Source organism: Pseudoliparis swirei, chromosome 2 (genome assembly GCF_029220125.1).
Source record: "Pseudoliparis swirei isolate HS2019 ecotype Mariana Trench chromosome 2, NWPU_hadal_v1, whole genome shotgun sequence".
NCBI lineage: Eukaryota > Metazoa > Chordata > Actinopteri > Perciformes > Liparidae > Pseudoliparis > Pseudoliparis swirei.
Window position 1 is genome coordinate 17,672,952 of NC_079389.1, and position 14,339 is coordinate 17,687,290.

Genomic DNA, 14,339 nt, shown 5'->3' on the forward strand with positions numbered 1-14,339 from the left:
GCTGCGTGTCTGGAGGACCTCGACGGCGCGTCTTACGTGGGATGGGGTAGGCGAATCTGTCGGGGTGTTTGGTGATGAGTGTGTTCTTGATGTGTCTTCTGCCCACTCCATGGGCCCCTGACACACACACACACACACACACACACAGTCAGTGAGGTCCGTGATGAAGACGGGCGTCCCCGTGTCCTGCTGCTGCACTCGGCAGAACTTACCTAACAAAACTAATGTTTTCCTCTTGAACGCAGGAAGCTTCACGACCTCTTCGTACGTGACGAGATCTAGTTGGTCGAACACTGGCGGCGGGAGAGAGAGAGAGAGGGGTCAGAGGACGAGGAGCAAAGCAGTGAGAGGGGAACACGAGTCCGAAACACATCTGGTGACGATGCGGTGAAGAGGAGGAGGAGGATGTCAGGTCACTTTAAAAAAAAACTGGAGAGCTGAGATGATCCGTGAAGCGATGAAGACTCCGATTAAACAAATAAAAAACGCCGCGCTCAGATATATATTTCTGAGTGTTGGAGCACAAACTTGTCAAAACTGGAGGAAAAGAGGGTGACAATAAATGTCTGCTGCATATAAAATGTGAATATTTCCAGCTTTCCTTTGTCTTTGATGGTTAAACTGAACATCTGAAAAGCCTCAGACCTATCAAACAATTTAAATGTTATATATTTATATAAAAAATGATATATACAGTATATATAATAATAATAATTATTATTAGATATATAATAATAATACTTATTATTATATATATATAATAATAATAATATATATAATTATATATATATAATAATGATGAAAAATGCTCAATATAGATACTTATTTATTACCTGATTTAGATATTTCCTAATATTAATCGATAGTAGTTAAGTTAAACCTCTGCCACTTTTTCCTCTGAATAAATCACAATAAATATATGCAGCCTGTCTTCATAGTTTACCGACAGGTGGAAGTATTTTTGTATTTAACGCCAGGTGCGAAGGTCACGAGCATTTCTCTGCACGACAAAACACAGACCAGAATAAATGAGGCAATTGCAGGCCGCGCCTCACGTGTGCTCCAGCGCAGCTGTTTACTGTACAATATGTTCCCAGCCTCGGTAACATGAGCCGCACCTCAGGGTGCTGACGGGTGAGATGCAATCCCCTCGAGCCGCCGGTAGCGCTCGTGCCGCAGGAGGCTGCAGAGCGGCCGGGAATAATAGTTTTAAAAATAGGGAAGAAAGGAGACGCTACGTTGTGAGTAAACACCAGGGTCTATTTGTATTTACGCCCCTGTCTTCTGGGTCGGCTAACGGAAGAAAATGGGAGAAGATGAACCTCACAGCACAAAATATACACGGTTTCAGTTTCGTCTCAGCCTTCTGTTGTTTTACCACCAAATCAACAGAAACCAAACGCTGGCAGGGACAGATGATGTAATCTACAGGAAAGAGGAGGGAGTTGCTTGCCGTCACTGGTTGTTACTTACATGCAGAGAGGCCGTTCAGTAGGAGAAAGCGAGAGAGAGATGGAGAGGAATTTCAAAAATGTTACACACAGCAAGTTACAACAGCTGGGGGATGGAAATAGTACACAACAGTATACTGTTGTTGTTGTTGTTATTGTTATGGGGTAAATTCACCTACAACAGACTGTGATCCGTCAGGTTTCAGGGGAATAAAAAAAGTGTACAGGGAAAATCTGGATTTCTTGCCATAAATTAAACCTCAGATAATGGGTCATAACATTGTTTTTATAAAATTCTCCAATTCTTTCAGATTATTTTTGTTTATGTGGTAAAATGATATTCTTGGAGGTGTCCAGCCTGTACAGCGCTGACCTGAGGTTTCTACTAGAGTCGTTACCATTACACATGGGAAGCCGGCAGCGGACCAAAACAATACTTTATGACTGCATAACTATTATGTTCCCAGTCGCATGCTGTTCATTAAAGTCACACACACACACACACACACACACACACACACATACATCAGCGCACTGAAGGTGTGACGCCCCCCGGAGAGGCCGACGGCTCAACGCCACGTTTTAAAAATGTAATTATTACTATTTCTGAAGTCCCTCACTTCAATACCTCGTTCCAGTTGTTCACTAACTGGGATCTTCAAAATAATACTTTGAAAATATACTCTTCTGCTTCTGAGTTTATTTGCTGACATGTAGACCAGGCGGTCTACATTGGTAGATTAATCCCTCATAAAAATAATCATTCGTTGCACCCCCGCTCATAACTGAACTCTTAAAGCCATAACCTGTGATATTGGTTCATTTGAGCTCATCATACGCCAAGAAGGTTGGAAACCACTGTCCAAAATCCACTTTATCAACCTTTTGTATTTCTTTATGTCACTTTCCTTGTCTTTCGTCTGCTGTTCTTTAAATAAAACTAATTTGGTTTGAAACTAATAATAATAATAATAATAATAATAATAATACCCACTTAAAACAACACACAGCGCATTTACCGCAACATTATAAAGACCCCCCAAAAATGTTCTCGTCAAAACAAAATCTTCATGCAGGCCTCGTATTTAAAGTCCAGGGATTTATGAGCTCAAAACCGCCGTCAACGAGCTGCCCATATTTCCCAAAATCGTCCCCGTGCTATTTGGGCGACATTGACCGCTGGACGAGGCGCGGCTACGACCTCCTGTTACCTACAAGCTCCGCCTCCAGACACACGGACGGACAGACATGCATGCTGTCTGGCACTCAAAGACGAGGAGTAAAATGCACGCACGCGCACATGCACGTGATCGTAGATGTGTGTGTGTGTGTGCATGGCGTACCTGCATTGTGCTTTGCCAGATACTTGTCTTTGTACTGCTTCTTCTTCTTGCCAAACCAGGTGCAGCTGGCCTGCTGCTCCTGCTTCGTCTTCTCCATGGCGATACACGCCACCCGCCTATCAAAACACACACGAGCAGTGTCAGCTGAAGGATTGGAGAAGGATTTCTCTGAGACCTTCGTCTTGCGTGTGTGTGTGTGTGTGTGTGTGTTTCCCTCTCACCACTCCTGCAGCTCAGGCGACGGGATGAGGCCGGCCGTGGCGTTTTTCGTGTTCTCCAGCTTGCCCTGCCACCAGTTGTGGTCGTCCTTGGAGATGATCTGGACGATGTCGCCCACCTGGAAGCGAATGCCGGCCTCCTTGCAGGGGATGAGTTCGTCTTTGGAGGGGTCGTACTCAAACTGAGCCCTGACGTAGATCTGTGGAGAAGAGGCGCGGGTGTCATTAGAGCGAGCTACCCCGGGTTGGAGGCGCGTAGGGTTTCCCAAACAGGCAGTGGTGTGTCAACTGAAACCAGTTAGGGAAGGGGAAAGAAAGAAACAACTTGACAGGAGTATCAAGTTTTTTTTAAAGTTTTTTTTTCTTTCTCTCCTTAAGGATGAATTTTCATCTCTCAATCACACGTTACTAACTCTGCTTTCTCCCCGGAGTCCTTGTGACTTCACGTCTCATGGGGTCATCGGACCCTATGAGACGGCATAGATCCTATCTGCCTGATGGATCATCGAGGTCTGGGTCGTGGAATTCCTGCTCCTGACTACGCCACTGTCCTGTTGAGACTCCACCCACTGTTGAGACTCCGCCCACTCCTCCTCTCTACCTCCATCTGCCTGATGGATCGTGGAGGTCTCCATCGTGGAATATGCCTACTATGAACTATTCATACACTCTGTCATATTCATTGAATGTATTTAAACTCTAAATCTGTCCTTCTGTACACATTACATCTATTGCATCTGTCCATCCTGGAGAGGGATCCTCCTCTGTTGCTCTCCTGAAGGTTTCTTCCCTTTTTCCCCCCTGAAGGGTTATTTGGGAGTTTTTCCTGATCCGATGTGAGGTTCTGGGGCAGGGATGTCTATGTGTACAGATTGTAAAGCACTCCGAGACAAATTTGTAATTTGTGAAATTGGGCTATACAAATAAACTGAATTGAATTGAATTGGTGTATTCTTGCACATCATGGCAGCTCTAGCTGAAGTAATGAGCTGTGGTGGTGGCGGTGTTCTGGTTGCCAGGTTGGAGGCTGGTTTCCATGAAGGTCTTTCTCCACTGAGATAAAGCCAGACACTGCTGGGCTGTTAATGAGCCTCTCAGCACACTGGTGATTACGGCACAGGCATTGTTTATGTGTCCATTAGTTAAAAACAAGTCATTATTCTGCATTATTTGCGATTCTGACGCGTTGGGGACACGTGTGTGTGTGTGTGTGCAAGAGTTTCAAATATTTTTAAAATTGTTTTTGGGGGGGGTTGGGGGGGTGGGAGCGAGAGGCTGTCTCTTACCTTAACAGACATTTTGTCCTTGATTGGAGGTCTGGATACAATCTAGGATTTGAAAGCATCACACACACATCATGCAGCAACACGGCTATGCAATGTCTAAACAGCAGTATGATGGAGGCCAGGGTTGGTGGAGGGGAGAGGGGCGCGGGTGGGTCGATGGGGGGTGAGACAGGACAACGGCGTACAGCACCTCTTTGGGAGCAAATAAAAAGAAGCCTTGTAGCCATTTTGATGAATTATGAGCTTCATATTGTCAAATTGGACTTCATTTGATGGTAAATTCAGAGAGACCTGTGGACTGTGCTGCCCTCTGCTGGCAGGATCGGCTGTGACCCTTCGATGCCAAAGGAGAGGAGTGACATCATTTCTTGGCCGGCGATGTTGGATTATCTAGGTGGACATTGATGCCGCCTGCGGCAGGAAGGTGAACCAGATCACGACACCAGGGCTCTCAAGTGTCACGCATTGAGCGTGAGACTCACGCATTTCGGTCTTAAGTCACGCACTCCCGCCACACATCGTATTTCTCACGCTGAAAAAAACTCTCGGCTATTTAATGTTTTTAATGTGCGCAGCGCCTCAACATGAGCACGCTGCCCTCATACGGAGGAATCAAAAGCTCCCCTGGAGTTGAGTTCTGCTTTGAGATCCATCTCAAAAAAAAAAAAAAACACACACACATAGCCAATCATAAAAAAAAAACCGTATCTGTTCTGGTAATAATCCAGCAACCAATGAAAATAAAGCATCCTGGAATTGCGCGCGACTGACTGATATCCGAAAATGACGTTCTGCGGGGGTGGGGTGCTGATGGAAATGTCACTTTTGCCTGTCTTCAAAACTTGAGAGCCCTGCGACACTGTGATGGGGTGAGGTGCGGTCATCACGGAGCATTGTTGGAACGACGCAAACATTTCAGGTCGAGTCGTATCTGACCGTGGATCAGTGCTTAGGGGGATCTCAACAATGCCTGTGCCATTATTACCACACACACGAGTGACGGTGGGGAAGTGCTACACTGCCAGGCTGATGACACATGAGCTGTCACTCATGTCGAGTTGTGTGTAGCTTGATTTGACCGTCAGAAAGATAACGAGTAGAGGTCTTCATCGGTTCTCTCGGGAACAGAGACCGGACACGGCAGAACTGGCTGGATCCAGTCAGTGTGTCCGTATGTCTAGTACACGAGTACTAAAGAAATATAAATGGTATATTTCAATCAATAAATGGTCGTAATAATTTCTGAAGTAACCAAAAAGCCAAATGGTGTCTGGTAGCAGCTTCTGAAATGTGAGTTGTTGCTGCTATTCTGTCTTAAATCATTGTGAATATATTTAGGTCTTTTAACTTATCTATTTGAAGATGTGTAGCCGTAGAATGTTGCACTATTTTACAAACCACACAATTTAAAATCAACCTGATTTGGATCTGGTCTGATGATCCAAAAGATGTGAACTGGTCTTGTGGCTTTCTTTTGGATCAGGTCTCTTTTCTTTTACTGGTATGCATATCCGAGTTCTGGAAGTTTTTTTACACCCAAAATATTGGACCTGTGAAGACCTCGACAGTCAAATACTAAACCTCAGAAGTCTGTGTGTCGAAGAGCACAGGAGAGAAGGATCCTGAGGATGTGAGGATCTCTGGCTTCCTTCAGACTGAAGCATTAATAACCCTCGGATTGTTTTCCTCTCTTAAATCTATGAAATCTAATTTCCCCCAAATGCTGTGAAAACAAAGCCGTTTGAATCCAGATGTATTCGCTCTTTTCTCTCCCTCTCTTTCTCCCCCTCTCTCTCTCTCTGAGCTGCTGACAGCTGAACAGCTGCAGCCTATATTGGTGCAAATTATATATTTGAAATTCAATGCATTTTGGAGTGGGCCCAGAATCCCATAGTTCTTCATTAATAGTTTAAAAAGAGGTCGGACCGCGGCCATCATGACAGGCAGTCTGAACCTCTTGGGGATCAGTCAGCGGCCGCTCCAAACAAAATAACCATCTAGCAAATTACACTGATGAGTTTTATAAAGCAGAAAAGAGGGTTTGGGAGAAAGTGACAAACGCACACACACACACACACAAACAAACGCACACACACTTCTGTATAAAAGGGGAGGGATGTAAGCGTTGCACACAGAGAGTACAGGTGAGAGAGAGTGAGTGGCTTTTATTCACCTGTCGACCTTTGGGCTGAATGGTGGACGGCAGGTCCTGTGGAGGTGAACCGTCGATGACAGAAAGACTCGGTTAAGAAGGAAACAACCATTAAACCCCCAAACGTGTTTAGAGAACATGCACGTGAACCCGCAATGCAACGTTTTTATCAAAAAAAGACAAGACGGAGCAAAGTGGAAAGGAGATCGGGGTAATTCCCATGTGTTAAAGCGACAGTCTGGCTGTTGAGCGACAAGCAAGCGCAGACAGGCAGAGCGGCGTCTGGAGGAAGAGGAATGGGTTTAAGGGCGTGTCCTCTGCCTCGCCGTGACCACACGGGCGCGTTGCGTCAGCGATGAGGCGCAGCAGCACACTTCATGAGGCACACCAATTTGCTAACTGAGATATCGGACTCGGGTTGGGGGGGTCGGGGGCCCTTTTGGCTCAAACTGATGAACGGGCTGAATGACCCGGGATCGACTCAGGAGATCTGCGGCACGACCCCGCCTACCGCTCGTTCTGCTACCGTGGCAACGACTCAAAATAAAAAACGGCGAAGAACACAATCCGGTACAAAAACGGGTCGACTGGCGGCGAGACGCAGACATGAACGCGACACGTGAGACGCACGGGGAGAGCAACGACTGTGGGTCTGTCTGGGTGGGGGGAGGTGGTGGTGGTGGTGGGGGGGGGGGTCCTTACCAAGATAGAACTGTTAATGCTGGAGTGGCCATTGGCAGGGGACTGCCCGGAGGTGTTGGGGGACTCTTTCTGAAATAAGACACACGGGTCAGCAGCGCCACACACACGCGCGTTCATGAACCTGTGTGGACGTCTGTAGAACACAACAGAGGCCCACTACAGCGCTGACGTCACGAACCGCTTCAACCAGACATGGGAGACGACGTCATCAGCTGCCCTCCGGCCTGCAGGTCCTCACATCACCACAGGGGGGCGATATACCAACGTTGGATTCTCATTTGAGAGACCATGAGGTCATCGTGTGTTCACAGAGCAGCCGGAGTGTGCCGGAGGACCAAAAGAGCTGAGATTATAACTAAATAAATGTTTAATGTTTTTATAGAATGATTTAGGAGCAATAAATCTCATATGTGACGACTATTCAGCTTCAATGTGAATTGAAAGATGAGAAGGCAAGTGAAATATGAAGTTTCTGCATACAGTTAGATAGGCTCTCTGGAATGTAAATCAGTAAAGCAGAGAATAGATTCTGAGCAAAGAGAGCTCCTAAACAAAGACAAAAAAATGAAACATAACATTATAAATGACGTGTGTATGAATTAATATTTACAATTCCTTTTGCTGGTGGAAAGAAAAGTAAAGTTTTTTTCTTAACGGAGTTGTGTTTGGACGTCCTTTCTCGGTCTTCAGCTAGAAAGGGCATGAGCTGCGGTTTGCATGGATGCCTTTCCAAAATAAAAGTTGTGTTGTGGCCGAGCCGTCACTGAGTTTAAGCCTAAATAAAGAACACCACAATAACCATGTCACTCCGATTTTAGAATCTTGGAACTGGTTTCCAAATTCCTTTTTAAATCCTTTTTAAAAGAATTTAACTAGTTACATGCTAGGTTTCACAAGAACTGGTCTCAAATTACATCAGTAAATTCCCTTCTATCCCGAAATGCCTCTCATACCCACTGGTGAAGGCCTGGTACCCGAACCAGAGCCCACAACGAGGGGCTGCAAAGCTTAACACTCCTTTATATCTATGTCTTTTGGTCGTCGATGTCCATCCATGTGTTCAGGACCGAATGTTTCGGAAGTGTGTGTGTGGGGGGGGGGGGGACACACACACTAAATAACAGTACCAAACACTTACATGTAAATATAATCTCTACATATCCTAAAGCTCGAAATGTAAGATCCTCGTCACCCGTCTTAACCGAAGCCAAACATGTTGAGCTTTCGTAGAGTTGTATTTACTGCACAGATGATTAATTGTATGGTGTTTCTGTTATTTTGTCCACCCCTGTAAAGTATATACATGGCGGTATTGTACAGAGAGGTGTGGCTTATTCCTGGGTTGGGAGGGGAGGAGGGGGGGGGGGTTCCGGTATCTTGGTTGTGAAATTGGTGTGCTGTAAATGCAAAACACAGCAAAAAACACCCACACACACCTTACACAAAACAAACTGGGGTTACACACACACACACACACACACACACACACACACACTCGGTAATCAGGCTAGCAGTTAGTAACCAGACCAGGAGCTCACAACCAGCAGAAAAGAGGGGCAGCAGCAGAGGAAGAGGAGGAGATGTTACCTCACACGGGGAGCCCTGTGTCCGGTAACTTGGGACTATTTTAAAGGTGATGCTTCCTCGCATATCCCTCTGTGGACACAGACACAGACACACACACACACACACACACAGTTTATTCTGATATTGGATTGAGCGTGTGACATTTTGCTGATTTACACATTAGAGAAACATTGCAGCATTAACTAACACTTGGTCCTAAACGTATGCACACGCACACTCACCAGCATCTTCTGCAGCTGCTCCACCGTCTGGTTGGCCACGCTGATGCTGTTGATCTCACGGATCTCGTCTCCGATATGCAGCGTTCCTGAAAGACAAAAGTGGGAATCAAACCTTTTCTCCTCGTTAAAGACCCTCGTTTTGATTTTCATTTGCCTCCGTTGCTCTTATTCTCCTGTCGCAACTGTAAGTAAAGGAGCAGAATCCTCTTGTGATAGAAATGGCTTTCCAATTACCACGCGATAAATCAACTGGGGATTAATTACCAGGACGCTGCCGTCACAACAGAAGAGCGAGTGTTGCGTTCAACCACAAGAGCAGAGACGAGCCAGCTGTTGAAATGTCTGGAAAAATGGATGCATGTGCACACTAAGCATGCTGGATTTGGTCTCTCGTTTAAGTGAAGATGAAGGTTTCCCTTCTAAAAAATTAGCACGGTCTGTTTAGAAGACGAGCGGAAAAAAAAATCTGGAAAATAACATGAAATTTTCTGCAAACTAAAGTCTCGTGGCCGGACGAGCCACATGGTGCCGTTATATATATCTATATCAATATATCTATATCTATATATTAATATAGATATAAATATATATATATCAATCAATATATATATATATCAACATATCTATCTATCTATATCAATATACATATTTATATATCAATATCAATATATATTTATATCTATATCAATATATCTATCTATATATATATCAATATATTAATATTAATATATATATACTGTATATATCTATATATGTATATCAATATACCGTATATTTATATATATATATATATATATAAATATATATGTATATAAGTAAATAGGGAACCTGAGGCATACAGCCTGTAGTGAGCCATTTCTAAAAACTGTGGCATATGCATGAATGTCAGTACCTTGTCTGTGGATCATCCCCCCGTGCATTATCCTGGCAACGATGCAGTGGTTTGACTCGTTCATCTTCAGCGTGATACCCTGCACAAAGTAACGCACAAACACGTGGATCCAGTGGCCGCTCCAGTGATGACAAAAAGCTTCAGTGCGAGCGCAGTGAAACACGTCACACTGTGTACCATCGGCTCGTCTGTGTTCTTCTGGAACTGCACCAGGCGGACCCTGGTGACGTTCTCCAGGTCCATGTCCCCGTTGTTGCTCTCCGGGGAGTCTCCGTTCAGGTAGGGCGAGGTGGGCGGAGGGGTCACCCTCATCGCCTCGTCACTGTAAACCTCGTGGGCCACCACGTCGTGGGCCTGCAGCAAAGCCTGAGGACACACACGCAAACACGGTCATGAGTGAGCCGACAGTATGGAGTCAGAAATCTAAGGAAAAGTAGCTATGGAAGCTAAGTTCTCCAGGATTGTCAGAATAATGCCAGACCAGAAAAAGAAGACGGCATTTCATTTTCAGAATTTCTTTTCTTTTCGGTAATCCAACATCCAGACTATTAATCTATGAAAGACCGTCTGATGTGTTTAGTTATGATCAATAATAACAATGTAGAATCAGAAGGCCAGATGGCTGCAGAATGAATCCAATATTATTCACAATGCCGATGTTGGCTTCAAACATTACATTTACATGATCGACGGCTATATTGACATTTAAAATGTGAGCACCGCCCAGAGAAAAATGAACATCAAATCACAGCCATCAGCAGGTGATGGAGGTGACTCGGCTTCCCTTTTGGGGATGTCATGCCACCGCTGCACGGGAGAACCAAAATGCATTGAATTCAGCTGAAGGAGAACGTTATCTTATGTCTTCTTTAATGCAAATATTTGAACATTAAAAAGGAATGTAGCGCATCAAGAGAGATCAGTACTTGTTTCACTGAGAGAGACCTACGTACATATGGCCAGTATTCATGTTTTCTTCCAGGCGGCTCTTAGTCGACATAACTTGCAAGAAAATGATAACGTACGTTTAAAGTGCACGGAGAAATGAAAACTGGAAGAAAAATGATCACAAGGATAAAGAAGAACTTTTAAATAACTAGAAAAATTATCCTGGCATTCATTAAATTACTGAATCAAATGAAAGATTTGCATTTAATCCAATAATGTATTCAGGTTTAATCATTGCTGCGCCTCTCATCCACACAGCAGCGTATGATACTTTCTGAGACGTCTATTCTTAGTGCAACACTTTAATATATAGTTTGACATAAGTGCCAACCAGTGGCGGCTGGTGAAATTTTTTTTGGGGGGGGCGCACCCAACAATGAGAAGAAAAGAGGTTTTGAGTAGAATATTGTAAAAACAAAGCTTTATTTCAAGAAAACACCGTGCTCAACACTGTCCAATAACAACTATCAACAAACTGTGACTTTGGGCATGAAAGGTTCAGAGCAGCTTTAAGGAACATTGGGCTGGGTTTCAGAGGTTTGCAAAATAAAAGAGTTTCACCCTCACATGAAAGAGGTTCAGAGCAGAATAGTCAGAAAGAGATCACATGTTACATTGGGGGACAGAGTAGAGTCACTACTGTAAAGACAAGTAGCCTCCTCTCTTTAAAGTGGTCAAACTTCTCAATAACTCTCTGGTTAAAGTCAATCATGTCTGTAACCAGCCTGTTTCATTATTCTTGAGGGAATGTGTCTGTTTTTCAGAACTTCTTCATTGTGTTTTCGATGCCAGTTCGGTCTCCTTCTGCTGCTCTGCTCTGCAAACAGGGTTAGCTTCATGCTGTTAGCGAGTTAGCTTCATGCTGTTAGCTAGATAACTGCGGCAAGATTCGTGCTTTACACTTGTCTGAAGCTCTTTAGATCCCTCACCCCCTTGTAGTCCAGAGAGTTTCAGTCCCTTTGGAACAACAGACAGGGGAAACTAAACAGCGCATTTCTCACTGAGCCTCCAGCTGACCGCTCCGTTAGCAACCTGCTCGCGTCGCTCCGTGGAGCTCTCTGGCTGAGGGAACGATACGGTCTCTGATTTGCCAAATAGTCCAGTCACAGAAACGATGTCATTGGCCAGGGCGCAAATTTTTGCGCCCCAAGATTCACGTTTCATCCTCCAATGAGAAGCCGTCCTTGCCGAAACGACCGTGAAATGTTTGCTCGCTGCCGTACACACACGTTGGGCCGGCGCCCCGAAAATGGGGAGGGGCTTCTCTCCGTGATGATGAGTGGCGATATATTATTTATGTCACATTAACTTAAGTGGTTGTTGACAGGCTGACGGTCTCCCACACACATTTAGCGCGTCAACACGGTTTATTTGCTATTTAAATATTTGGTATATAATGTTTTTTGACAGGATATATTATATATTTTTTCTTCTTCTTTTTTTTTTCATCTCAAAATTTTAAGAGGGGCGGCGCCCTAGCGCCCTCTATGGACGCACCACCACTGGTGCCAACGACTCGCTTTGTGCCGCCTCATTTAAACCAACCTCGCTCTGCGCCAGAATACCACATTTAACTCAAAGTGTGTGGAAAACTGAACCCCCCCAAAAATATTGTCTCAATGGCGGATAACACCGAGGTACATGGGCAGCCGGGGAGATTTACACTGCGACTGTGCCGCAGTTTCAGGTATCAGCCCCCCTTTTCATCAGGTGCCTTTGGTATGCACCCCCCTGCTGCTGCGCGAGTGTGTGCATGAGTGAGTGTGAGGAAAAGCAAAGCGGCACAAGAAAATAAAAGATGAGCGAGTGCGAGAGTTACAGGGGAGAGACTTTAAAGATGACCTGATGCTGAATTATACAAGTAAATACTAAAAATTCATCACGGCTGTTGACTTCATGAGGCGTTCACGAGAAAGACGAGATGACCTCAATCTCATCAAATCCTACAGGTCCCGTTTGTAATGCAGTTAGAGAAAATTAAAGGTCTTAAAAGGGTCACTGGACAGGAAGAAAACAGTGAGGTGACTTAAATTACTGCAGAAGGTTTCAAACGATCTTAAAGAACGAGGACAACACTGATCACGGCTATCACCTTCCTACAGTTAGCCTCAAATATCTTACACCTTAATCTGAAGTTAACCTTGAATATCTTAAACCTTAATCTGAAGTCAACCTTACATATTTTAAACCTTAATCAGAAGTTAACTTTAAATATCTTACAACTTTAATCGGAAGTTAACCCTAAAAGAAATAGTTAATTCAAAGAAGTTAGCAAATACACTACTTTGCTTTTTTTCCAAGAGTTAGATGAGAAGACCGAAGTCACGATGTGTACGTTAATCAGAAGATTATCTTAGTTTAGCATGAAGAGGGGAAGAAGGAGGGAAGAAGGGGGAAGAAGGGGGGAAGAAGGGGGAAACCTCTAAATCCTATCAACGTGCTGCTGGTCCCGTGGTGAGATTGTCGAACGCCGCTTCGAGATCAAGAATGCACTCTCAGCAGTTTTGATGAGAAGTCCTCAAATCTAAATATTCACAATTTCCGGTCCATCAGCCGAAGAAGATCATTTAATATGATCAAAAGTACCAAAATAGCTAAGAAAATAGACCTCGTGCTGAAATAGAGATATGTTTTTATCCATAACAATTTCAATTGGGTTTTCAGGGGGAGTTTGGCGCTGGAACTATTTTCCTGGGCAAACCAACGGGCTCGGGAACATCTCTGATTCTCGTTTTCCAGGCAACCAGCGTAATAACTAAGTAATAAGAAAAAAGAAAAAAAAAGAAGCCTTGTCTGCACTTCGCTCTCAATTGAACTCATTGGAATGCAGACCTCTCTTCCTCTCTTCCTCTCTTCCTCTCTTCCTCCCTCCGTCCGTCGGTTAACGCTCTTGTAGCGCTGTGAGTGAGCCGGGCCTCTGACCCGACACAGCACATCGCATCAGCCTACGCCTTATTGACCTCCATCCACAGCTCCCCTCCGTCCTCGCTCACAGCCCGCCCCCCACCCCCCCTCTTTCCATTTATCTCCTTCACTGATCCTTTCCTCACTCCTTATCACTTCATTTTGATGCACTTTTCTCTCCTTTGTCTCCCCTGCAGCAGCGCTCTCCCGTCGGTCTGTCCGTGTGATATCGACCAGACCGCTGATCAATCGGACGCATTAATGTGATTGGATTAGCCGGGCGGATGCCGACAGCGACTCTCCCTGGTCTGGATTAACCCTCAAGGCTCAGACCCTCAGAACAAGACCGCCTAACCCACGCAGCCATTCCAGCAGCATTACTGGGACATTATGTTTTTTTAAGTGGGTTCACAGTGGGCGCTTTTCAAGAGGCACATTCAAGGGATATAACTGTCTGTTTCGTCACATTAATATTCATCTGCGACCACGTCACAGCTGTAAGGGACATGAAGGTGTAGAAGAAGGAAGGCTGTGACTCACACCCGAGCAGTGGTTGTAAAATACAGCCGCTGGCTGCTGAGGCCTGCAGTCTCTCCAGCAGAGGTGCAGGAGGCCGTTTGTCGAGGGGCCTCCTG

General features: G+C 44.9%; 1 protein-coding gene across 20 annotated transcripts in view; it reads right to left on the bottom strand.

The window, feature by feature from the left end:
* caska (calcium/calmodulin-dependent serine protein kinase a) overlaps positions 1–14,339 on the bottom strand; it is a 96,251-nt gene that overhangs the window by 3,422 nt on the left and 78,490 nt on the right. For 9 of the 20 annotated variants that reach the window (XM_056433924.1, XM_056433908.1, XM_056433872.1 and 6 more), the window contains 11 exons: positions 10,030–10,218; positions 9,853–9,931; positions 8,961–9,046; positions 8,740–8,808; positions 7,153–7,221; positions 6,472–6,507; positions 4,299–4,340; positions 3,016–3,212; positions 2,795–2,910; positions 213–293; positions 37–117 (listed from right to left, as the gene is read on the bottom strand). In XM_056433924.1, the coding sequence (XP_056289899.1) occupies positions 37–117; positions 213–293; positions 2,795–2,910; positions 3,016–3,212; positions 4,299–4,340; positions 6,472–6,507; positions 7,153–7,221; positions 8,740–8,808; positions 8,961–9,046; positions 9,853–9,931; positions 10,030–10,218 (1,045 nt within the window). The remainder of the gene's footprint in view (positions 1–36; positions 118–212; positions 294–2,794; positions 2,911–3,015; positions 3,213–4,298; positions 4,341–6,471; positions 6,508–7,152; positions 7,222–8,739; positions 8,809–8,960; positions 9,047–9,852; positions 9,932–10,029; positions 10,219–14,339) is intronic. The other 11 variants (XM_056434017.1, XM_056433889.1, XM_056433864.1 and 8 more) reach the window with 6 other exon arrangements.